At 46.5% G+C, this 24,040-nt stretch overlaps 1 protein-coding gene across 1 annotated transcript; it reads right to left on the bottom strand.

Annotated features, from left to right (window-relative positions):
* Positions 1-787: 787 nt before the first annotated feature.
* Ddx47 (DEAD-box helicase 47) lies at positions 788-12,637 on the bottom strand. Its single transcript, XM_052175135.1, has 12 exons — positions 12,514-12,637; positions 11,848-11,941; positions 9,438-9,626; positions 9,163-9,234; positions 8,861-8,979; positions 8,104-8,175; positions 7,496-7,612; positions 6,376-6,522; positions 5,183-5,320; positions 3,692-3,762; positions 2,703-2,832; positions 788-1,267 (listed from the first exon to the last, which is right to left on the bottom strand). The coding sequence occupies exons 1-12, from the start codon at positions 12,598-12,600 to the stop codon at positions 1,136-1,138; spliced, it is 1,368 nt and encodes a 455-aa protein (XP_052031095.1). The 5' UTR covers positions 12,601-12,637; the 3' UTR covers positions 788-1,135.
* Positions 12,638-24,040: the final 11,403 nt, after the last annotated feature.

Here is a 24,040-nt window from a genome sequence, read left to right as displayed (position 1 = left end):
CTCTTCACTGAGCCCTCGGTCATTTCCCATCCAACTTTAATTTGCTTCTTAAGTTCATCACAGAGAAAATGTCAGCCATCAGCTATCCACTGATGCAAAATAAAGTTACCACCAAAGCCACCTCGGAGAAGTCTATCAGGAAAACATGACTAGTAGAGAAAGAGCCCAAGGGTGCCCAGCTCTAACAACTGTTCTCCAGTGTGGGTGCCCCGCCCTCTTCCTCGGGATTGTCCGACTCCTCTAATTCATCCTTCACTCTAACACACCACGAACATACGCACGCATGCACACACGCACGCACGCACACACGAGCCCTGGGTTTGGTCTTCAGCATCACCACACTAACCAGGCACAGTGGCACACATCTGTAACCCCAACACCTGGAAATTTCCTAGACATCTGTTTAGCCCAAGGAACCAGAAGAGTGACTGTGTCCAGGGCTCTGAAGCCCTTTGCAGGGCAATTTCCTTTTAAGCAGGACTTCTCGTTCAAAGGCATCCATCATCTTGTGATTTTCAACGTTAATTAATGTCTTAGTTCAATTAAAGACAACCAATTAAGCTACCTTATAATCACACAGACAGGTCCCTGGAGGTACAAAGCCTTTAAGAGCAAGGTCTCCAAAGAATTTGAATACTGCTCTTCTAGAGGACCTGAGTTTGATTCTCAGCATCCACACTGGTGAGTCAGCACTGCCTGCAACTCCAGCTCCAGGGGGAGCCAACTCCTCTGGCCTCTGGGCACCTACATAAAAGTACATACACACAGACACACACACACACACAGATAATAAAAATACATCTTTAAAAAGAATAATGATTGATCCACAGCAGGCTGACGTCGGCTGAGAGGGGGGCTTACACGCCACTCTGTAACAGCTTTACAGTTAAGCACAGACAGGGCTCGTTGTCAGCCAGGCCTCGACTGCAGGTGGAGAGGCAGAGGCGCAGCACGAGGAGCACACGACACTCGTGTCACTGGTAAGGAATGCAGGCTGAAGAGCAGTCAGGCCTGTGTCAACACTGTAGTTGTCCCACTGCAATGACACTCCAATCCTGAGAGAACAAGCTCCCAGCTGGCCGAGCCGTCTCTGGACAGAATCTTAGAGCTGGCGAGCAGAGGTCTTCCGAGAGCGTTAGCGGCCTTTCCGCTTCTTCATTTTCCCCCCAGCCACCTTGTTCCTCACACCAAAGGCGCCCTCCTTATCATCATCATCCCCTGCGTCCTCTCGCTTGCGTTTCTTCTTTTCTCCATGTTCCCGTAATTCCTGCAAGGTAGCAAACAGGATGTGACTGAGCCTGAGTTAATAGCACCCTCCAGGCTCCGCCCATCCTCAGGTCAGAGGTTACCCGCAAAGGCTAAGAATCAACTCCAAATGAACCGAAACGCGTGACAGCAAAGACTGGCACATGTGGTCACATGACCTGCTGCAGCTGTTCTAGGGGACAACCAGGCATTCTGTACCAGTCCTACTGCATGTGTACTCCTTGGTCCATATCACTTCTAGAAGTTTCCTTAAGGAAACAAGCAAGGCTGCACATGCTAGGATCTCCAGCACAGCCCTAATTAAAGTGGAGAGCACACATCTTCATAATGTAATCCATGCTACATACATGCAATGTAGCCATCAAAAAATGATTAAATGTGCTGGTCAGGGTGGTGCACAGCTGTAATCCCAGCACTTGGAAGGCTGAAGCAAGAGGCTGGACATGAGTTCAAGGGCAACTTGGGCTACATAGTAAGTGCAAGGACAGCCTGAACTATACATCAAAACCTTGCCTCAAAAATCTAAGAATACCAAAAACATAACATGGTGGACAGGAGGGTAAAACTGGAAAAAAAAAATCCTATGGATTTATATTTGGTGAAACACAAAAGTGACAGTCACATTTAATTAGATAAAATGGCTATGGCTAAAATACAAAACTAGCGTGATGCTCTCAATGGTTCTCCCTAGGGCCTGGTTCACCTCTTCAGCTACTATTTTAATCCGTACTTTGTGAAATCTGTCCAGGCACAGATATGGCCTAAAACTCTCAGTGATCCCGACTCAGCTTCAGAAGGGCTAGGATCATAGGTATAAGCCATTATACTTAACTACAGGTAGCACTTGTGTGCTCGCGCATGCGTGTGTCTACCTTTCTTCCCCACCACAGAGAGCAATTTTATAAACAAAAACTCACACATAAATTCCATGTGGGCAGAAAACCACAGCAAGCCTGTCTCTCAGTTATATATAAAAAAAAAAAAAAAAGGCAAAGTTGCTCCACACCGCAGAGTTCTCTCCAGGAAGGGCACAGCCCTCCCAAGGTTCCCTCTAGAGCCTTCTCTATGCTGCTGCTGTTGCCACCCCTACTAGACTCGTGGTCTCCAGAGCTTGTCTGGTATTCAGCATACAGGAGGGCATTCAAGGCAGGCAGTACACAGGTGAGGAGCTGGCTCTGAGCTGAGGCAGCACGCCCAGACTCACTGTACCCACAGCTGTCTCCTGACCTGGAGACTGACCTCTGGGGGGGGGGGGAGGGGAGAGCTGGGGGGGGGCACACAAGCAGAGGAGAGCATGGCCAGTCTGTTCAGACTACACCGACCCAGATTCAGCAGGGAACTTCCCGCAAGCCCCATCTCGACTCTGGGCGGAACATCAGGTGTATGCGGAGGGCGCAGGGGAGCTCGCCAGGCCTGCTGCTGCAGGTGCAGCTTACCATTCGGGCAAACCTCTGGGCTTCGTTCACACGTTCCGTGAGCATCATGACCTCCTCATCCTGCGTTGGAAAGACAGGCAGTTTCTTGCCAATTAAGTGCTCGATGCGCTGGAAGAGTTCCACGTCATACCTGAGGAAGGAAAATCAGCCTGGCTTTGCTGAGCTGGTAATGCCGGCACCTTCCACTGGCTAGTGCCATGGTATCACATGTGACAGAATAGGGGCCAGGTTTAAACAACACCGAATAATATTTGAGTCCTTCTCGAAACACAAGTAAAAATACAACCTTTGTACCCAGACAATTGGGAAATTACCCACACAGAGATGGGTAATTGATTTACTCAGAGAAAACACTGGGTGTCCCACACTCAATCATACACAGCAGCACTGATTAGATTCAGTGGATTATAGAAAGAAGAGGGCATGAAGGGGAGAGGGGACATTTGGAAGAATATGATCAGGATATACTGTATACATGTGTGAAACTGGCAAATATGCTTTTAAAATGGGCCTGAACAGATGGCTCGCTGCTTAAGAGCACTGACTGTTCTTCTAAGGACCACGGTTCAATTCCCATCGCCCATATGGCAGTTCATAACTGTCTCTAACTCCAGGCCCTGGGGATCTGACTTCTTCTAGCCTCTGCAGGTACACACATGCACGTGGTACACAGACATACATGCAGGCAAAACACCCACACACATAAAAAATTAAAAATAAAGTCAGACAGAGTTATTGTAGCCCGTCAGAATTAAGAGAAAGGTCACTGCTCCCGGTTCTAGTACTCCAAGAAGCAGCAGGTGTCATTGTGCTTCTGAATGACATGACATGATATATGGAAAACCAGGTAACCCCCCCCCCCACACACACACACACACACACACGCACACGCACACGCACACACACACAGCCTGGAGAGAGTCTATCTGACTAGCACTGCACCGGGCAGAGGCTGCCATCTGTCGCTGTCGCAGTGTGGATTTACTCACTGTGTTACAAAGGTGATGGCCTTCCCAGAGCGCCCAGCTCTCGCAGTTCGTCCTACTCGATGGATATAATCCTGGATATAAAAGGTAAATAAATTCACGTCAGAGCCAAGAAGGGATGTGTGCAAAGTTCTGCGCAAACTTCTCAAAGAAAGCATGCCTTTGGAACATGGAGGGCATGGCCTGGGAATCTGCTGAGAAATCTGCGTCTTTGTTTATGACAGGGTTTCCCTGGGTAACAGTCCTGGCCGGCCTTGACCTCACAGAAGTCCACTAGTCTGCTTCCCAAATGCTGGGATTAGATGCATTCCATATCATCACGCCTGGCTTCTTTTTTAGAACATTCTCGTAGCACAAAATCTATCATATCATATGCTTTCCCTTAGGCAAAAGCAAACCTACACTGCCTACCCTCAGGGCTACGGCAACACAGAATAAAGACAAACACTGGCTGGCAGCTGGAGGGACAGCTCAGTGGTTAAGAGCACTGACTGCTCTCTCACAGGTCCTGAGTTCAAATCCCAGCAACCACATGGTCCCTCACAACCATTCCCTCTTCAAGAGTGGATGAAGACACGGCACTCATACACATAAAATATATCAACAAATAAATCAAAACAGACAGACAGACAGACAGTGAATCTAGGGAGGTCCTACACAATTATCTGCACACCTGCACACCACCACATCTCTAAACTTTAGTTCCTATTTATAGACCAGGGCTAGAAACAAATGCACAATCTTAAGAGTTGCTGTGAATATCAAAGGAGATAGCAACTTACCTATAAGAACTCAGTAAAGAACCAATCGAAACAAAGGCCCACCAGGGCAGACCCTGCCTCTCCTGGGGACATCTGGTAATGCCTGGAACATTTTTTGGCTGTCACAACTACAAAAATGTGAGGTACTGTCTAGTAGACTCAAGGAATGCTAAGCATATTATACACAAACAACTCCCAAGACAAAGAATCCACCAGTCCAAATGCTAACAGCGCCCAGACTGGGAATGCTGAGACACCAAGCCGCGGAAGCTGTTTGTAAAGACATGAGACTGGTCAGCACCTGTGTCCAGCCATTCTCTCTGGATAGCTTCACATTTGCATCTGCTGATGCTGTACACAGGCATGTGCAGATGGTGAGAGCTTTCTCAGCTGCTGCTTTTGAGACCGGGTCTCATGTAGCCTGATCCTTCCAATGTCTCTGAGGATGACCTGGGAGTCCTGATCTTCCTACTTCTACCGCAGGAGTGCTAGGACTGCAGACCTGTGCTAGCACACCCAGCTTATTCGGTGCTACAGCTCAAACCCAGAGTCTCTCGCATGCCAGGTAAGTGTCCTATCAAATGAGTGTTACCCCACCACTTTTTCAGTTTTTTATACTGAACTAATAGTGGATAAAATGCTGCATTATAACTAAAGAAAAACAAACAACAAAAGCACATTATTTAGCAAATAAACTTAGGGACTAGGAAGTCCAGGCAACAGTAGAACTCACCTTAGAATGAGTCGGAATGTCAAAATTGACCACTACATCCACATGGGGTATGTCCAGACCTCTGCTGGCCACATCAGTCGCTAGAAGAATGGACCTCGCCTTAGCCTTAAACTTATTAAGGGACCCAAGGCGCTTGCTCTGAAAAGAGGAAAAGAAATGAGAAACTTTAACTCTGAATAATGAAAGAACCCTTGCATATCAGGCATGAAGACAAACAAATACAAGAAATGTATTTCTTGTTATTTTATACTCTATTCCACCTCTGAGTCCACGCTGGGGCTTCATAGGCAAAGCAAGCACGGAAAGAACAAAGCACTGAAGACCTGAGTCAACACTGCTGATATGTCACTCAAAAGTTCACAACCAGACAAGTGCCTGCGAAGTGTTCTCTGTAGATGTATGTTCACATGTATGTTCACATGTATGCTCACATGCATGTAGAGGACAGAGGACGCTCTCAGTGTCGTGACAATCTTTTTGAGACCTCTTTCCTGCAGATGGAGAGATGTCTGCACGATTGAGAACATCTTCTCCTCTTACAGGAGATTTGGTTCCCAGAACCCACAGCTCACAGCTCCCCATAGTTCCAGCTCACTGACCTGAAGCTCACTGGTTAGGCTAAGCTGTCACCACAGCACGTGTCACCACACGCAGTCTTAGGTGTTTCTGGGGCTCAAACTCAGGTTCTCATGTTTGCACAGAAAGAATTTTACCCACTGAGCCTCCTCCCACGCCTATCCATGACCCATTCCCACCTTAGCCACTCGCTGCTGAAAAGGAGAAAGCGAGCACACAGCAGAGCACAAGCACAGAAGGCGTGCAGGAGCGCGCAGTGGGCACGGCTGCCCGTGAACCAGGAGCACACAGTGGGCATGGCTGCCCATGAACCAGGAGCGTGCAGTGGGCATGGCTACCCGTGAACCAGGAGCGCACAGTGGGCATGGCTGCCCATGAACCAGGAGTGCACAGTGGGCACGGCTGCCCGTGAACCAGGAGCGCACAGTGGGCATGGCTGCCCATGAACCAGGAGTGCACAGTGGGCACGGCTGCCCGTGAACCAAGAGCGCGCAGTGGGCACGGCTGTCCGGGAACCAGGAGCGCGCACTGGGCCCTGGAGCCCAGTCTCTGCTACATCCATCTACCCACTACGGTTTGCTGACCTTGTCCCTGAAGTTCCTCTAACAAACTCTTACCTGGCTCATCTGTCCATGGAGGGGGATGGCCGTGAACCCGAGGTTCCGGAGTAGCAAGGCTGTTCTCTGAGTGTTGTTACAGGTGCTACAGAATATCATAAAGGAGTTGCCAGCCAATTCATTGAGAATATAAACCAGATATGTATCCTAAATAACAAAACAAGGTACATAACTGACCCGGAAGAAAGGGTGGAGACCTAGCGACATGTGGTAGAGACCACGTCTATAGGAGGGTCTCAACCATGCGACCACCAGCTTTGAACTTGATAACTTCCTCCCTGCTGCTCCCGGGTTTTTCGGACAAGGTCTGTGGGGACTGGAGAGCTCCCTGAGTGAGAGAGTAAGGAGCAGGTTACAGTCCTGAGCTGTTGTTGGCAGGTGTAATATTGACATGAGATGGCCGTGAAGGCCCCCGTGCCTCCCAGCTGAGAACAGCACACCCTCAGTGCTCAGGCTCAGACAGCCATCAGTGTGCTCACGCTGACAGTGTGGAGAAGATAGCAAGCACAGGCTCCTCCTCTAGGAAGTGCAGAGCTGAGACTGTCCCCTGACAGAGGCCACCATGGAGAACAGCTACACCCACTCGTGTATACAATACAGCAAGCATGCCGACTTTCCCCATCCTTGTTGGTGCACCTATCGGAGGGCACAGCCCACCCCATCCCGGCTTCTCCAGGCCTGAACATCCTGACTGCCAGGTTGCCCCCCAGGTCAATCCTCATCTGTGCAGGTGTGGCAGGTCTCACTATGTAATCCAAACTGGCCTCACACTTACTTGAGGCCCAGGCTGGCATTGAACCTACAGTGACCTTCTTGCTTCAGGTTTCCAGTGCTGGGGACACACCTGCCTGGCTGCTCTGCACCCCAGTGCATCCCAAGGTCGTTCCAAACCCATGAAATAAGCAGCTGAAGGAAACTCAACCGCAGGGGTGGTCTGGGGAAGAACTCGGCCATTGTATCAGGGCTGGCACTTTGCTTTCATGCCCTGAATTCCGGGCATGTTCACTTTATCTGTGATAAACAGAAGCCGGACATGCAGCCCTCGGCTCAGAGAGTTGGCGCACTCTCAGATGCTTTGGTGAGGACAGGAATGACAGCGATGACAAAGTCAACACTTTACCTTGAATTTAGAGGGAATAAAAAGGTAATATTGCTGCAGTTTCTCAACAGTCTGGTACTTAGAGGAAACAGCGCATTTCACAGGGTTCTTGAGAGCTGCGCGCTGGAGTTTCTGCACCTAAAGGAAGAAAACAGAAAAGCATGTAATCCTAAAGGCTCAATGTTCTTACTCTGATGTGTTTTCACTGTGATTCTAATACACAGGTGTGGGTGTGCATGTGCGTGTGTGTGGTGCACGCACACACACTACACTTTAAACCCAGGCCCTCCCCGAAGCTCAACCATGGATTTACTATCACCTACATCTCCAGCCCGAGTTTTACTTTCCACTTGGAGGCAGGGTCTCCCTAAGGTGCCCAGCTGGCCTTAAACTTACTCTGTGGTCCACACAGGCCTTAAATTTGTGATCCTCCTGCCTCAGCCTCCCAAATAGCTGGGATACTCATATATCAACTCCTTTTCTTTAAAAAAAAAAAATTGTTTTATTTTGGTTTTATGTGGGTAGGGTTTTCCCACATAGACCAGGCGGGCCTGAAACTGACATTCACCTGCTCTTGTCTGTGTGTCAATTCTTATAAAGAGGAAAGCAGGAATCCGAGCGAACCTCACCTTCTTGGTCATGGTAGCCGAGAAGAGAAATGTCTTCCGATCTCGGGGAATTACTTTGAGGATCTTGTCAACCTGGAGCACACAGGGAAGAAGGCCAGTGACGGGTGGATTAGATCTATAGATCCTCTACTTAGCAGTGGGGGTGCCGGGCAATGAGACGGGACTCAGACCAAGCCCTGGAGACTTAAGGACTTAAAACGCAATTCAAATCTTCAGCTAGAATTTACTGAATATTTATACTTTGATACTAGATCAGATGCCTTTCAAAGAAAAGAACAATTTAAAACTAAGTTAAGAAAAAGACCAAAAACATTAAACATTAGTCAACTCAATAATGTCAAGTAGGTCGGGAAGGACGGTGAGAACACTGCAGGCACCAAGCGTGGTGAGTGAAAGGGAGGCTACGGTTAACGCAATGCCTCACCTCTCAGGTCAGCCCGGACCACATGCTAAGGTGAGACCACCTGTGCATGCTGCTGCTATCACTGGGCCGACATAGTGTGCTACAGAGACAGTGCTCAAGGAACCAAAACCAGTGTCAAGGAGAGGACCAGAGAAACCCACTGTTGTTAAAAACTCACCTCTAGGCTGGGCAGAGTGGTGCATGCCTTTAATTCCAGCACTCAGGAGGCAGACAGGTGGATCTCTGTGAGTTCAAGGCCAGCCTGGTCTACAGAGTGAGATCCAGGACAGCCAGGGCTGCTACAGAGAAATCCTGTCTCAAAAAATGAACTAACAACAAAGAAAAAGAACTCACCTCTGTCTCAAAATCCATGTTCAGTATCCGGTCTGCTTCATCCATAACCAAGTACTTAAGAGCTCTTAAGTTGAAGCCTTTGGTATTTTCCAAGTGGTCAATCAGTCGGCCAGGAGTTGCTACCAAGAAAGGTTGAGGAGAAAGGACCCAAGGGTAAGAAAGGGATCTACTTCCCAGAGAACAATGAAGACACAGAAGAGTTAAGCAGAGTCACAGGTTCACTCCCTAGGTGCCACCCAACATGGTAGACTGTCTCCAACCCATCCAGTCATGGTGGTATTTTACCTGTGTCAGTGACTCACCTATTACTATATGTGGTTTTTTGGCCAACGCTAGTGACTGAGACATTGAATCAATTCCACCAACAATGACAGCTACAGAAACAAAGCAAACACAGAACCTTCTCAGTGAGCACCTTCAAGCCAATGTTAGATTTCTACTTACATTCGTCTACACCCTCCCAAGGCTAAACCACGGCACTAGCCCTTAGGTCAACACTGTGCTAACAGTGCCCCCCTCCCGCCCTCCCTCCCCACTTGTGAGGGCTCTCAGGGCTCTGCCCTTCTTAGACACTTACCACACTGCACTCCAATAGATGACCCCAGGGCCTCGAACTGTTCAGAGATCTGAAAGGCCAGCTCTCGAGTAGGGGTGAGGACCAGGGCAAACAGCCGCTGGGGAGTCTCCAGCAGTGCATTCAGAATGGGCAAGGCAAAGGCACCTGTTTTTCCAGATCCCGTTTCTGCCAACCCAATAATATCACGACCTGCAAGAAACAAAACAAAACTCTTACACAAAGAAATGCACTCTGAGCCCTGTCAAAGTTTTCTGTATTGACACAGTGCGAGGTACAGGTTCTCACTAGTGAATTAAAGACTCGATAAACAAAAAGATAAGCTAAAACCCAGTAACAGGACAAATATAAAGATATGTTTAAGCCAGGCAGTGGTGACCTGTGCCTTTAATCCCAGCACACAGGAGGCAGAGGGAGGCGGATTTCTAAGTCTGAGGCCAGCCTGGTCTACAGAGTGAGTTCTAGGACAGCCAGGGCTACAAAGAGAAACCCTGTCACAAAACAAAGCAAAAAGTTTAACTTAAAGCTGACTTTAAAAATTGTTTTATGTATATGTTTCTCTTTCTGTATATAGGTGTGTGTTTCCATGTGTAACTGTGGCAACTTGTAGGACAACAGAGGACAACTTGTAGGAATCAGTTCTCTATTTCTAAGCATGTGGGTCCCAGAAATCAAACCCAGGTCATGACCTTCAGCAGTAAGAGCCTTTAAGCACTGAGCAATCTTACCAACACGGACAGAGCGCTGCGGCTCTAAGAAACAGCGCACGGCTCTAAGAAACAGCGCATGTAGGAGATGGGAAGCCCCACCTGGGTGGAATGCAAAGGTGGTACACGGGAAAGGAGGGGCCTGGGAAGGAGCTCATAAACCCCCAATGCAGTTAGATAAACAGGGAACTTCACAATCGACGTTATTCTTCAGGAAGAGAAGCCTGGCTGAGGCATGGAGCTGAATGGTGTGCACGACGGAGCACACCTGCAGTCCCCACCTCATGGGAGGCTTGAGCACAGCCAGGCCCCATTCAAATGGAAAAGCAAACAAAAACTGGTTGAAACAAAGTTGGTGGGTGACAAATTTTAGGATGGGAAACTGAAAAGTCAAAAAAAAAAAAAAAAACCAGAGACAGGAACTATAGAAAAATCAGTTCTGGGAGGGAGTTAATGATTCTGGACACAGAGAACTTCAGGTTCGGAGAGACAGCTACACACTAATGGGACACACTTAGGCTAGCAGGCCTTGAGCTCATCTTCCTAAAGAACAGCAGTATGCGTGAAATGTCCCTGACTGCCATGACTAGCCGTGACTGGGAGCATCTTTATAACCTCCCTCTTCCCCTTCACACAAAGCATGCGCACTAGCAATGCAGACCCGGGAACCATGAATGTTCACTCCTGAGGGCCGCGCACATCAGAGGTACGCTCGATGAGAGCTATGTCCCACATCTGAAAATCTTCTGTTCGTTTGCTCTGTTTTTCGAGACAGGGCTTCTCTGTGTGGTCCTGGCTGTTCTGGAACCCGCTCTGTAAACCAGGCTAGCCTCAAATTTAGAAATCTGCCAACCCCTGCCTCCTGAGTGCTGGGATTAAAGGCGTGCACCACCACCACCTGGTTTTACACCTGAAAATTCTACCTCAGAAGGCCCAAGTTGTCTTAGAAAAAAGAAAAAGAGAATGATGATAGAACCGCTACTGTAAAGCAAAGGGGAAGAAGCAGTAGCTAAAGAGACAGGCTACCAAAATACTGAAAAGATGACAATTTCAAGAGAGGTGTGACCAAAGGTGTTCGAAGCCACAGAAAATGCATGCAAGATGGATTATTTTTCTGTCTTTTGGGGTGTTTGTTTGTTTGTTTGTTTTTCAAGACAGTGTTTTTCTGTATAAATGTTTCAGCTATCCTAGAACTTGCTTAGTAGATCAGGCTAGTCCCAAACTCTCAGAAATCCACCTACCTCTGTGGACAGAGTGCTGAGATTAAAGGCGTGCACCACCACACCCAGCTGTATGGTGGATCCTTGAGTCCCATCTCTTAGAGTTTAATAACATAGTCAGGATATGCCGGGTAAATCCAGACAGCAGAGTGCTGTAGGGGTCATCCCAGCCCGGCAGTGGTGGCGTAGGCCTGTAATCCCAGCACTTGGGAGGCAGAGGCAGGCGGATTTCTGAGTTCAAGGCCAGCCTGGTCTACAGAGTGAGTTCCAGGACAGCCAGGGCTAAACAGAGAAACCCTGTCTCGGAAAAAAAAAAAAAAAACCTAAATAAATAAATAAATAACAAGTAATCCTGCCCTACCCTGGGAGAGATTATACCTGTATTTCACTTGAAATGTGCCAGTAATAGCTCTTAAAAGCAATACAAAAGCTGAGTGTAATGTCACACACACTCTGCACTAACCTGTATATTTAATTCCAACCTACCTTGCAAGGCCAAAGGAATAGCTTCAATCTGGATCTTGGTGGGTTTTGCCCATCCCAACTGGTCACAAGCTTCACACAATACATCTGTCACGCCCTTTGAATTCAGAAAACCATACTTTAGCAAAGAACACATCCTCACTTCCTTCCTTTTTAAATACCTTTATCAGAGCCATGCTCTGATATGTAGCCCTTCACACTTTACATAATAGTACATCTCAGAACCTACTTTATATGAACATAAGCTCTTTGAGACAATTCACCAGGGACTGTGTCAACTGCTTTACATGTATTATCTCATTTAAACGGTCCCAATCAGTTCTGACAAGTGGCTAGCTATTCCTCTACCAAGTTTACACGTGTATAAAGTGGGGGACTGACCATAACAACTTGCCTCTTGTAACGAGGTCACGCGTGACCCTAGATAGCATACGGCTCTACACTAACTGGAGAGAAAAGCAAATGCGGGCTTTGAGGACTCAGCAGCATCTTACAAGGCAAATGCACCCGAGGGAGCGTGAAGAGACCCCGAGTCTAACAGCCTGAAGAAAGCATGAGCTAGGCCCCAAGGTGTTTCCACACACTACAGGCTGGGATATAGAGTACCCAAACCCTGGGTGAGCCTAACGCCAACATCACACAATAAACACCAGCATCGCCCATTCTCACCAGGTCTTTAAATGTTTTCGTTTCCTCCTCTTCCGCAGCTGTCTGAAGGGCTTCAGATGGGGAATCGGGGTCCTCGTCCGCCGCCATCTTGCTCGTGGACTCCGGAAGTGCGGCAGGGGCGCAAGGCGTGCTGGGAAATGTAGGAAATCGCGTTCCTAGAGTGTAGGCTCTGAACGCCGCCTGCTGGTTGGTCTGGCTTTGCAGCGCCCCACACAGGTGGGACTTTGAAGAACATTAGTGGCTTGAAGCCTGTGTGCCTGAGACAAGAGAAGTGGCTGATGACCTCACCACCCTTTTTGCTGCCCTTTGGGTATCCGCCCTATTTTTTTCAATTGGTTTCTTGAGGCAGGATTTCATTCTGCAGCTTCGTTTTTTCCAGAGCCTTGTCTGTCTTCCCGTTGGCTCACCACTTTTCTAAGTATAGAAATGTAAACACATGGATATCACTATACTATTTACTCATTACTTCATATATTTGGCAACTGACAGTCTACCATATGCTTGGACTGTGCTATGTGTCTAATGATAGGGCAGGTCAGTATCAACTTCCATTGCAGAGAGAAGGCAAACAATACATAGGTAATAATGTCAGAATTGCTACAAGATTGAGAAGGTGTCTCTGAGGCAGTGATATTTGATCTGGGACCTTACTGATAACAGAAAGGCCATTCTGAGTTCAGGGGACAACTATTCAAGACTGGCAGATCTGTGCATACAAAGTTCCTGAGACCAGTGAGGTATCTGAACAGTCACCACTCAGGCTAGTGAGGTACAATGTATGTTGCATGCCCTGTGCCTGCAAGTGCACCCCAGTGGAGAGGCATTGGCGTTCTCAGTGTGTGGGGTATCCAAAGCAGCACTCTTTCTGAAATTAAGGCATTAGAGACTATCTGGTATCCCCTTCTCTGTGGTATCCTGTCAGAGTGAGTTGTTAAAATGTATGCAGCACATGCTGAAGATATCCTTATGAGTATTTAGGGCTCCAAGTCCTAAGGCTGCATAGGAAAAGCATAGATTTAAAATCTGTAACTAAGCCAGGTGGTGGTGGTGCACGCCTTTAATCCTAGCACTTGGGAGGCAGAGGCAGGCGGATTTCTGAGTTCAAGGCTAGCCTGGTCTACGGAGTGAGTTGCAGGACAGCCAGAGCTACACAGAGAAACCCTATCTCGAAAAAGCCAAAATAATAAATAAATAAATAGATAGATAGATAGATAGATAGATAAAAATAATAAATAAACATAATAAATAAAAATATAAAATAAAATATGTAACTAAAATTGGGAGTGATGGCCCATACCTTTAATCCCATCACTCAGGAGGCAGAGGCAGGAGACTTCTGTGAGGTGGAGGCCTGCTCAGTCTACACAGCAAGTTCAGAACAGCCAAGGCTACTTAGTAAGATCCTGTTTCAAGTTGTGTGTGTGTGTTTTTTTATTATATTATATTATATTATATTATATTATATTATATTATATTATAAATGCGGAGGGAGAAGAATTAAGAAAAAATGCACAAGTTGGAATTCAGAAGCAAAAGGACAGAAGAGAAAAAAATAGAAGAAGCTAAAGGAGGGGACAATGCTTTGACTTGAGAATTGAGAGGCGCACAATGCAACAGCCTGATATATCCGTCATACATGCCTCATAGATCCTGAATTAGGAGTTGAGTGAGCATCTAGAACAACAAAACAAGTTGTGAGATTTGGAAAGGTAAATCAGCCAGACCCTTCAGGGCTGTGGTAAATGGCATGGGGTTTGGGGATGTTATCTTAAACATAAGAAAAACTGAAGGCAGAAAACTGACATAACTCATGTAATTCACATGCTGCTCTTAGCCGGAAGGTTGGCACTCTCCCTTAATCACGGAGTTTGGGAGACAGAGGAAGGCAAGTCTCTGAGTTCAAGGCTATCCTGGTCTACAGAGTGAGTTCCAGGAAAGCCAGATATCTACAGAGAAACCCTGTCTGGAAAAACAAGCAAACAAAAGAAAAACCATTGCTCTCATCCACCACGATGCTGGTCTTCAGAAAAGAAACTGGGAAAGGAGCCTGCCTCAGAGACAAGCCGACAAGAGATGCTCTTTGTTTCCCTGATTCTGGAGACAAAATGGATGCTAAGTATGTGCTGCCTGGCTGAAGTGAAACTCAACAAAGCATTGGGATTGGGGACCATGGCAGACCAGAGGGACTTCTCTGGCTGTTTCTTTATCAGTGGTTCTCAATTTTCCTGATGCTATGACCCTTTAATACAGTTCCTCGTGTTGTGGTGACCCCAAAGCATAAAACTATTTCATTGCTACTTCATAACTGTAATTTCACTACTGTTATGAACCATAAATATCTGATAGGTGACCCCTGTGAGAGGGTCATTCAACCCAGAGACATAGGGGTTAAGGACTACTACTTTAGAAAGTGATTTTTTTTTTTTTTTTTTTTTTTTTTTTTTGCCCCACACGTTCCTGAAGAATAGGTCCTTTGGTTTAGTTTGTTTGTTTTTCTTACATTTCACTCCAAGTTAAAAGAGGAAAACCCCTTCTGTATAAAACAGGCCAGCCCAACATGGATTCTACCAGACAGCCATAGCACATGGATGGCTGACAGAAAGATGAAGGCATTCTGGCTCTCTGTGTCTCCCTTCCTGTGGCCACCTTCTATGTATTTTGTTTTATTTCATTTTATTTCATTTTATTTCATTTTATTTCATTTATTTATTTATTTATTTATTTATTTATTTATTTATTTCTCCGAGGCAGGGTTTTTCTGTGTAGCCCTGGCTGTCCTGGAACTCACTCTGTAGACCAGGCTGGCCTCGAACTCAGAAATCTACCTGCCTCTGCCTCCCAAGTGCTGGGATTACAGGCGTGCACCACCATTGCCCATCATATCAGAGGCTCTTGATCCTCCGGCCTCTACTTTCCAAAGGTAGGGAGGACAAGTGTGCACCACCATGCCTAGGAACCAGGTCATTTAAAGTGTCCCTGTCAGTGAAATATACTCTTTGGAAGGAGAGGAAGTTGACTCACCCTGGAAAGGGACTGTCCCTATAGTGAAGGCCTTTCTACCTCTTGTCTGCCCTTACACAGACTCCCTAAGGAACTCATTCTTCTTACTTGACCAGTGAAGAACTTAAGTCCCATAGGAAAAAGGCCTGTGTCCAGGATCACGAAGCAATGTGACAAGAACCAAGCCCAGAATCCAACCTGCTAGAGGTCAGAACAGAACAGGGAAGTGAGGACAGAGGGCGGCTGAGGGGCTGCAGAGACCAGAGGCCCCTAGTGGGAACAAGGGGACAGGTTGTAAACTTAGATGCATCATCGAAAGGTCCCCAAATGTCCAGTCTCAGAAAAAGAAATGAGCTCACTTGAGATGTCTGAGACCTGACTGCCGCCTTCTTAAAACACGTAGCTTTGTGCTGTGTGAGATGCTGGGCTTGTGGCCTCACACATGCACAGAAGAAGCTTTCCTATCCTCACCCTTTGTCTCCCTCACCCTCCCTCACCTGGCCCCTGACCCCTGGCTGCTGCGTTAAAGGAACTGATTTACACCTTTCTCTTGCTGTTGATAAAACTCCCTGAGGCAGGGTCTCAGTCCGTGCCTGTATTCCCAGCTCTTGAGAGTCAGAGGCAGAAAGATCATGAGTTCAAGGCTAGCCTATGTAGAGAGACTCAAAAGAAATAAACTGGGCCTGGTGGGGCCTGCCTTTAATACCAAGGCTCAGGAGGCGGAGGCAGATGCAAAAAGATCTCTAAGTTCAAGGTCAGCCTGGTCTATAAAGAGAGTTTCATAACCACCCGGATACATAGCATAACCCTGTCTCGGGGAGTGGGGGAACTTCACTGTTTTAGTCAAGCAAGGATTCTTTTTGTCTATTCTTGGATAATTCAGACACAGGCTATTTTTAAGACTTCCTCAGGGCGCCCAAGGCCATATGGCATGCAGTGACGACAGCATCTCCGTGCTTCTATCCCCTGGCCTGTGACCTGCAGGCAAGCTTCGGGTCTTCAGCTAGCACTTGCCCTGGGACAGTGTTTTTGTTGAACTACTAGAGTGACCAGAGATGTGCTCCAAAGAGCAAAACCCATGTCAGCCTACTGACAGTGCTAAGTGCTCGAGCACTTCCATAGGCCTGGAGCAGCTAGGATATTTATATTCTGGCCACGGAAACAACAGGGCCCCATTCTAGTAACTGGGCCCTGTCATATCCTGTATTTTCAGAACAATAAGGACGGTTACAAAGGAAATCTAAATAAAATTCTAAAACTGATATAGGGCAAAAGCAAGCCTGAAATGATACATGAGATATGGAAGAGTCGGAGTAGTTGATTGTATTCTTGTTCCGAAATTTTTTCATGGCTTCAGACACACATTCATGTGTTCCCTCTGTCACAAATATAACACATATAATTAATATCCATAATATTAAATATATAATATGCTTAATATATAATATATACTATTTAACATATAACATTTAAATTGGATATAGCAATACATGCCTGTAATCCCAGCACTCAACAGGCTGAGACAGAGGGTTACCATGAGTTCAAGCCAACCATAGCTATATGGTGAGACCTTGTCTTAAAGAGCCAAACTATTTTAAAAAAGTTTTTCAAAATAAAATTTCTGTTTTACAATTGTAAAAGACAAGTATAGCATTCTCTATTAGAATTATTTCCTTGATCACCTTAAAAGTTCATTTTCCCTACTGTTCCTAAAAAACTCTTAAAGCCTTTTTTGTAAAGCTGGAAAAGTAGTCTCCCCCCATCTACAGAGGGTATGTTCCAATGACCCCCCACCCCACAGTGAATGCTAGAAACCACGGGCGGTACCAAACCCTAGAGATGCTGTTTTCCATGTTAAAGTTTAATTTACAAACTAAGTCTAGTAAGATATAGGCAATACCTAATAATAGAAGACAACAATTATCACAATACAGCGTAATAAAATTTACATGGGCCAGGCAATGGCGGCTGTGTGCCTTTAATCCCAGCACTCAGAAGGTACCAGCAGTCAGATATCTGAGTTCAAGATCAGCCTGATCTACCGGAGCAAGTTCCAGAACAGCTGGGACTACAGGAAAAAACTGTCTCCAAAATAAATAAATAAATAAATAAATACTTTCTCTTTTAAAAGTTAGATAGATGTACTGTTCTCTCTCTCTTTTCTCTCTCTCCCTCCTTCCATCCCTCCCTCTCTCATTCCCCACTACCTTTCCCCATGCCCACCCCTACACTACTCTTTCCCCCAGAGGTACCTGTTTATCTTTACAGGAACAAATAAATCTTAACTACTTACTAACACAAGCCATGAAGAACTAAAGATTTTCAGGGTTGACCAACGTTTTGACTTTATAACTGTGAATGCCAAAAATGCCACTTTGCAGAAATAAGTAGTACAAACTGGCAGGAGTCTGCATGGGGCCATTTCAGAAATCGTTGGAAGTTCTTTTCCAATCCCAAGTCAAAATAGATTAGCTTGTTATGAAATAAAAGTCAATTACTCTGTGATTTTCAAAGGCAAACTTTCTACTGCCAGATAAAGATGTGACACTGCATACTGATGAATGACAATAGGAAAATAGAAGAGTGTTTCCCCTACTTAAACCAACATTTCTGTAAGAGCAGAAGACTTTGAATATGCATAGTTTGTTGGTTTGTTTTGTTTTGTTTTGTTTTGTATTTCAAGACAAGGTTTCTCTGTATAGCCCTGGCTGTCCTAGAACTCACTCTGTAGATAAGGCTAGCCTCAAACTCAAAGATCCCCCTGCCCCTGCCTCCTGAGTGCTGGCATTATGGGTATGAGTCACCACTGCCTGGAATGATTTTTACTGATTTTAACTATTTGTTTGTCTGTGCGTGTTCAGGGGCTTGAAGAGGCCAAATATGTCAAATACCCCTGGAGTTGGAGTCCAGGCAGCTGTAAGCCCCATGATGTGGGTACTAAGGCCTGAACTCAGATCCCTCTGGAAAAGCAGTGTGGTGGTTTGAATATGCTTGGCCCAGGGAGTGGCACTACTAGGGAGTGTGGCCTTGTTGGAGGAAGTGTGTCACTATGGGGGTGAGCAATGAGACCCTCCTGCCCAATTAACAGTCTTCTCCTAACAACCTTCGGATGAAGATGGAGAACTCTCAGCTCCTCTGCACCATGCCACCTGGATGCTACTGTGAGCCAGGCTTGATGAGAACAGACTGAACCTCTGAACCTGTAAGCTAGCTCCAATTAAATGTTCTCCTCTCTTCACAGCCATGGAAACCCTAACTAAGACAAGCGGTATGTGCTCTTAACCCCTGAACCATCTCTCTAACCCATATTTTTGCCTTGTTTTGTTTTGTTAATTAGTGCATCTTGAATCTTCTCTGAGTGTTTCAGATGGCAGTTCACTGGCATTGTGTGTCACGACAGCGTGCACAGCACATGTGGTGTGAACTAACAGTGATGTGCCCTTTACTGCCCTCACTGAGGGAACCGCATAGTTTGCCATCAGATAGAAAAAACCTTTTGACTTGTAGGTTGAGGCCTGTTGTGGATATGCCCTGGTGGATTTGTATACCCTAATGAAGAAAGGGCGTGGCTGGTTGTGACAGGGAGGGCAGAGAGAAGAGGATAGTCCGCAGGGATTTGGGGGAATGGTTGTCTAATCTGTGTCTAGGGAACAAAGATTTCTTTTTTAAACCTTATTGTTGGTGGTGGTGGTGGTGGTGTTGCTGACACAATGTCTTGTGATATAGCTGAGACTAGCCTCAACCTCATGACAATCTTCCTGCCTCAACTTCCCAAGTCCTGGGATCGCAAGCATGTACCACCATACTGGTCTTTCTTCCTCCCTCTTTTCTTTCTTTCTTCCTTAATAGATATTCTCAAATGTTACCCTCAAGCCCTAGGCCAGACATTATGTATTCAGCACTAAACATGAGCCCCAGGCTTTAAAAAAAAAAATTTAAAAAAATCCTTGGAGCTGGAGAGATGGCTTAGCAGTTAAGAGCATTTGTGGCTCTTTAGAGGACCCAAGTTCAATTCCCAGCACCCACAACTGCCTATGATTCCAATCCCAAGGGATCTGATGCCCTCTTCCGATCTCCTTGGGCACCAGGCATGTCCATGGGTGGGCACAGACATGGATGCAAGCAAAACACCCAGACACATAAACTAAAGCTTAAAAATTTTGTTTTTGTTCTTTTGAGACAGGATCTCTCTATAGAGGCTGTCCTGGAACTTACTACGTAGACCAGGCTGGCTTGGAACTCAAAAAGATCTGACTGTCTTTGCCTCCTAAGTGCTGGGAGTGTGCTATCCCCCCATGTTAAAAAAAAAAAAAACTTTTTAATAAATTAGTTAATAAATCCTCATCAGCTAGTACAGCAGAAAGCTATAAAAATCCAGATATGGCACACGATTGTGAGTTTGGGGTTAGCCTGAGCTACATAGTTAGACTGTGTCAAATATACAAAAATGAATTAATAACAGAGACAATGGTAATAAACGATGGTTAGATTTCTGAGACAGGGTAAAGAGACAGAAGTCTGGCCTTCAACAGACACGACTTTGCTTGTTAGTACACATAGCAAGGGGAAGTCTCTCTCCATGGGATATTGTGGGATCTGTGGGGGCGGGAGGGGAGCTGGCTATGTCCTTTTATGGGGGGAGGGGCAAGGGGTTTGGAAATGAGGAAATTATTGCAGCCCTAGCCCAAGTTTCTCTCCTGCAGTCCCTCCTTCCTGAGATTGTTTGCCCCAGGCCAGTCAGGCTGTGTCAGGAGACCAGCTCTCTCTACAGACATTCTTTCTGTTCTGAGCTAAGTCACCTATAAAATCACAGGAATGCCAGCCAGGTCCTTAATCAGCCGTGAAATGAATGATACTAACGAGAAAGATCGAATGCTAAAACATGAGCTGTCCTAGCTTTTCGCTGGACAGCACGAAAATGTTCTCTGTGTCTTGCAAACAGAGATCTCTGGTCTTCTAAACCTGTGTGTGTGTGTGTGTGTGTGTGTGTGTGTGTGTGTGTGTGTGTGACCCCAACAAAAGCAACTTGAAGGAGAAAGGGTTTCCTGCAGCTCACAGTTCATTGGTAGTCCACAGTGACAAGGTGTAAGAATCAGGAGCTGGTCGGATCATATCCACAATCGGTAAGCGGAGGGACGAACAGTCAGCTCACTTCCTGTCCTTTCTGCACTCAGGGTCCCCTGCCCAGGGAATGGTCCCTCTCACAATTAAGGTGGATCTTCTCACACCAACTAATGTAATCAAGGTAATCAACCCCCCAGAGGCCCACATCCCAGATGGTTCTAGGTTCTCCCCAGTCGCCTAATAACTCTATCCCTGGTAGGGGCTGAATCTCTGTCTGGCAGACCAGGTTAAGTCTGGATGGAGAATGGGCTGGAGAGAGGGTGGGGAAGCAGGAAGACCGTTTGGCAGCATTTCAGGCAGAAGATGGCGGGATAATGGATTTAAAGGGTGATGTCAGAGAAACCGTAGTGATTGATATAAAGGGGGAGGGGGCATGAGGCTAGATAAGTCTCATGATTCATGGGAATCTGTCTCGGGCTGATTGAAAGGAGTGGAATGATTAACATAGCTATAAAGTACTGGAGGCAGGACATGAGGCGGTGAACAGAGGTCAAGTCCAGAGGGTGTGAGGACAAATCTCCACTGTCAACATCACTGGATTCAGAATCAGCGCAGTTACAGTTAAGCCTATGCTGGAGAGGCTGAACTGAACCTGAGGCTGGTTAGAAAGACAGGGGGGAAGGGTGGGGGTGAGAAAGGAGAGGAGCTCCACCCAGGAGTCTGGTCAAAGCCTCTCATCCACAGAGAAGTGAGGATTCCAGTGCAATGAATAACCACTTCAGGCCCTTCTCTCTTCCTTGTTAGAACCTTCAGTGTTCCAGCAATCTCGCCAGAAAGCCCATTTGCCGGGAAAGGACATTACCCTACTCCTTGGGCAGCCCTAGTAGTTCCAGGTTTTACCTTATCAGACTGTAATTCTACACAGGAAGCCCCCAGGCACATCCTATAACCTCCCCGAACAAGGAGAGAACTAAGCAAGTGGAGAAGGAGCCTCAGCAACCTTTTAGGCTGTATCATCCTGAGAGCCACCAAAACGGTCCCTTTGGTTAGTGTTAAGATGGATCCTTATGATTCCCATGAGACACCCATAACCACAGTTTGTCTTTCTTTCTGAGTACCTCTCTCCTTAACTATCACACATAAGCCTCTGCTAATATCTTCAATGAAATCTCCAAACCTGCTTCAAACTAGCTAGACCTAGAATTCTCTCTCTCTCTCTCTTTTTAAAGATTTATTTATTTATTATATGTAAGTATATTGTAACTGTCTTCAGAAACTACAGAAGAAGGAGTCAGAGCTCATTACAAATGGTTGTAAATCACCATGTGGTTGCTGGGATTTGAACTCAGGACCTTCGGAAGAACAGTTGGTGCTCTTAACCACTGAGCCATCTCTCCAGCCCTAGAATTCTCTTTAGCAAGGAAGCATCCTGGTTTGACCTGAGTCAAGAACCCTAAATTGCTTCGGGAACACCTAAGGCGGCCGAGAGGGAGATTCAATGCCTCTGGCTCCCAAGGACACCTGCACCCACACTTACACACAATTATAAAGCAAAAATAGGGAGCTTGAGGAGTCGCTCGGCAGTTAAAAGCACTTGCTCTTGTAGAACACCTGGGTTCAGTTCTCAGCACACATGCGGTAGCTCATATCACCCATAACCCCAGTGCCAGGGTACACGATACCCTCTTCTGACCTCCATGGGCACTGGGCACTCACATGGTACACATTCATACACTTAGGAAAAATGCTCGTACCCATAAAATAAATAAATATAAAACATTAAAATGTAATAAGATAAAGTGAATAAATAAAACAAAAATAAAGCTTCAAAAAATAAAACTGAGAGCAATAAAGGAAGATACAGAATCAGCAAGCTCCAGGTTCAGTGAGAAGCACTGTCTTAAGAAAGTTAAGCATTGAGGCTGGAGAGGTGGCTCAGAGATTAAGAGCACTGACTGCTCTTCCAGAGGTCCTGAGTTCAATTCCCAGCAACCACATGGTGGCTCACAACCATCTGTGATGGGATCTGATGCCCTTTTCTGGCCTTCAGGCATACATGCAGGCAGAATGCCGTATATGCATAATAAAATCTTTTTTTTAAAAAAGGTTGAGTGAAAGAGGATCTCAGTGCTGACCTCTGACCTGTCTAGTCACAGACATGGGTGAGCACACTTGTGTACATACACACACACACCACGCATGCACACTCAAAGGGAAGACGGATAAAGCAGGGCCAGAAAGATGGCACAAATAGGTAAAAATGCCTGTTGTGCAATCGTGGATAACCTGAACCCATGCGAGATGTTGCAGGGGTGTGTAATCGCAGCTCCCCAACAGCATGAGATGGGAGAAGGCCCCAGTAGCTCAGGGGTCAGCTAGACTGGAGTATGCATTACAGCCACAAGCAACAAACGAGACCCCGCCGCAAAAACACCGTGGAAGGTAAAGAATTTCACCCAAAGTTGTCTTCTTTCAACCTCCATACGTGTACCACTGTGGGCAATCTCACACACGAACATGAATGTAAGCCCCTCGAGGTGCACGAGTGGACACACACACACACACACACACACACGCCCCTGAGGACCACCAACGGCCAGGCTCCGCCCACTGAAAGCTTAAGAGTGGGACCCAGTCCTCCCAGAAACAGGCAGCCAAGCTCCGCCCTACAGAAGAAAGAGCCCAAGCTCAGGACTTTTAACCCACGATCACTGAGTTTGAAATCCCACCAACCCCTGAACTCACTCCAAGCTCAGGTCTTGAAATCCCACCAATACCTGCCCTGGAAAGAGACCCCCACCCCGCCCCGCCCCGCCCCGCCCCAAACCCCCTGTCTTCTACTCAGTTCTCTCCTGCTTTTTACTGAAGCAGAGGTAGCCACCTCCTGGATTTTTCCTTTCCAATAGAACTCTTGTATGAGATTTGTTGTGTGGTAAGACTCTGTGGTACTCCTTGGCTCCCAACTGCCAGGATACCTTTCCCTTCAGACTTGTTACATTTGCACTAGGGAGACCTTCTCGCTCTGCAGTGCTTCGGTTGGGGAAGCCTTTCCCCTCAGGCTGTAACACTTACACTGTCCTCACTCGCGCGCACACACACATTTACATCATACACACACACACACACACACAAAAATAAGTTTTAAAAGAGAAAGCCATATGAGAATCATGTAATTCTCCGTTTTGTTTTGTTTTTTTACTACAGAGGTCATGTGACATCTTCCCCACCACAATGGACTGTGTCTCTGAGTTATGAATCGAAATAAGCTATTTCTTCCAAGTCGCTTATTGCCAGGCATTTGATCATAGCAGTGAGAAAAGTAATTAGTACAGAAGGCCACGGCCTCTGGGAGAGCCTATGCTGTCCTATGATGGCGCTGCTTCGTCCCTGGGCCATCCCTAGTATGGTGAAAGAAAATGGAAAAAATAAGCCACCATGTGATTGCTGGGATTTGAACTCAGGA

The sequence above is a fragment of the Apodemus sylvaticus genome, chromosome 2 (assembly GCF_947179515.1).
Source record: "Apodemus sylvaticus chromosome 2, mApoSyl1.1, whole genome shotgun sequence".
Classification (NCBI taxonomy): domain Eukaryota; kingdom Metazoa; phylum Chordata; class Mammalia; order Rodentia; family Muridae; genus Apodemus; species Apodemus sylvaticus.
This window is presented reverse-complemented; position numbering and strand designations above follow the sequence as displayed.

Bases quoted from the DNA above. Each gene is read 5' to 3' on its own strand.
- Ddx47 (XM_052175135.1), bottom strand. From the start codon at position 12,600: ATGGCGGCGGACGAGGACCCCGATTCCCCATCTGAAGCCCTTCAGACA. The intron at 9,627-11,847 runs GTAGGTTGGAAT...TGTTTCTTGCAG, and splicing joins TATTCCTTTGGCCTTGCAAG to GTCGTGATATTATTGGGTTG. The intron at 2,833-3,691 runs GTGAGTAAATCC...TTCCTTCCTCAG, and splicing joins GCCATCACCTTTGTAACACA to GTATGACGTGGAACTCTTCC.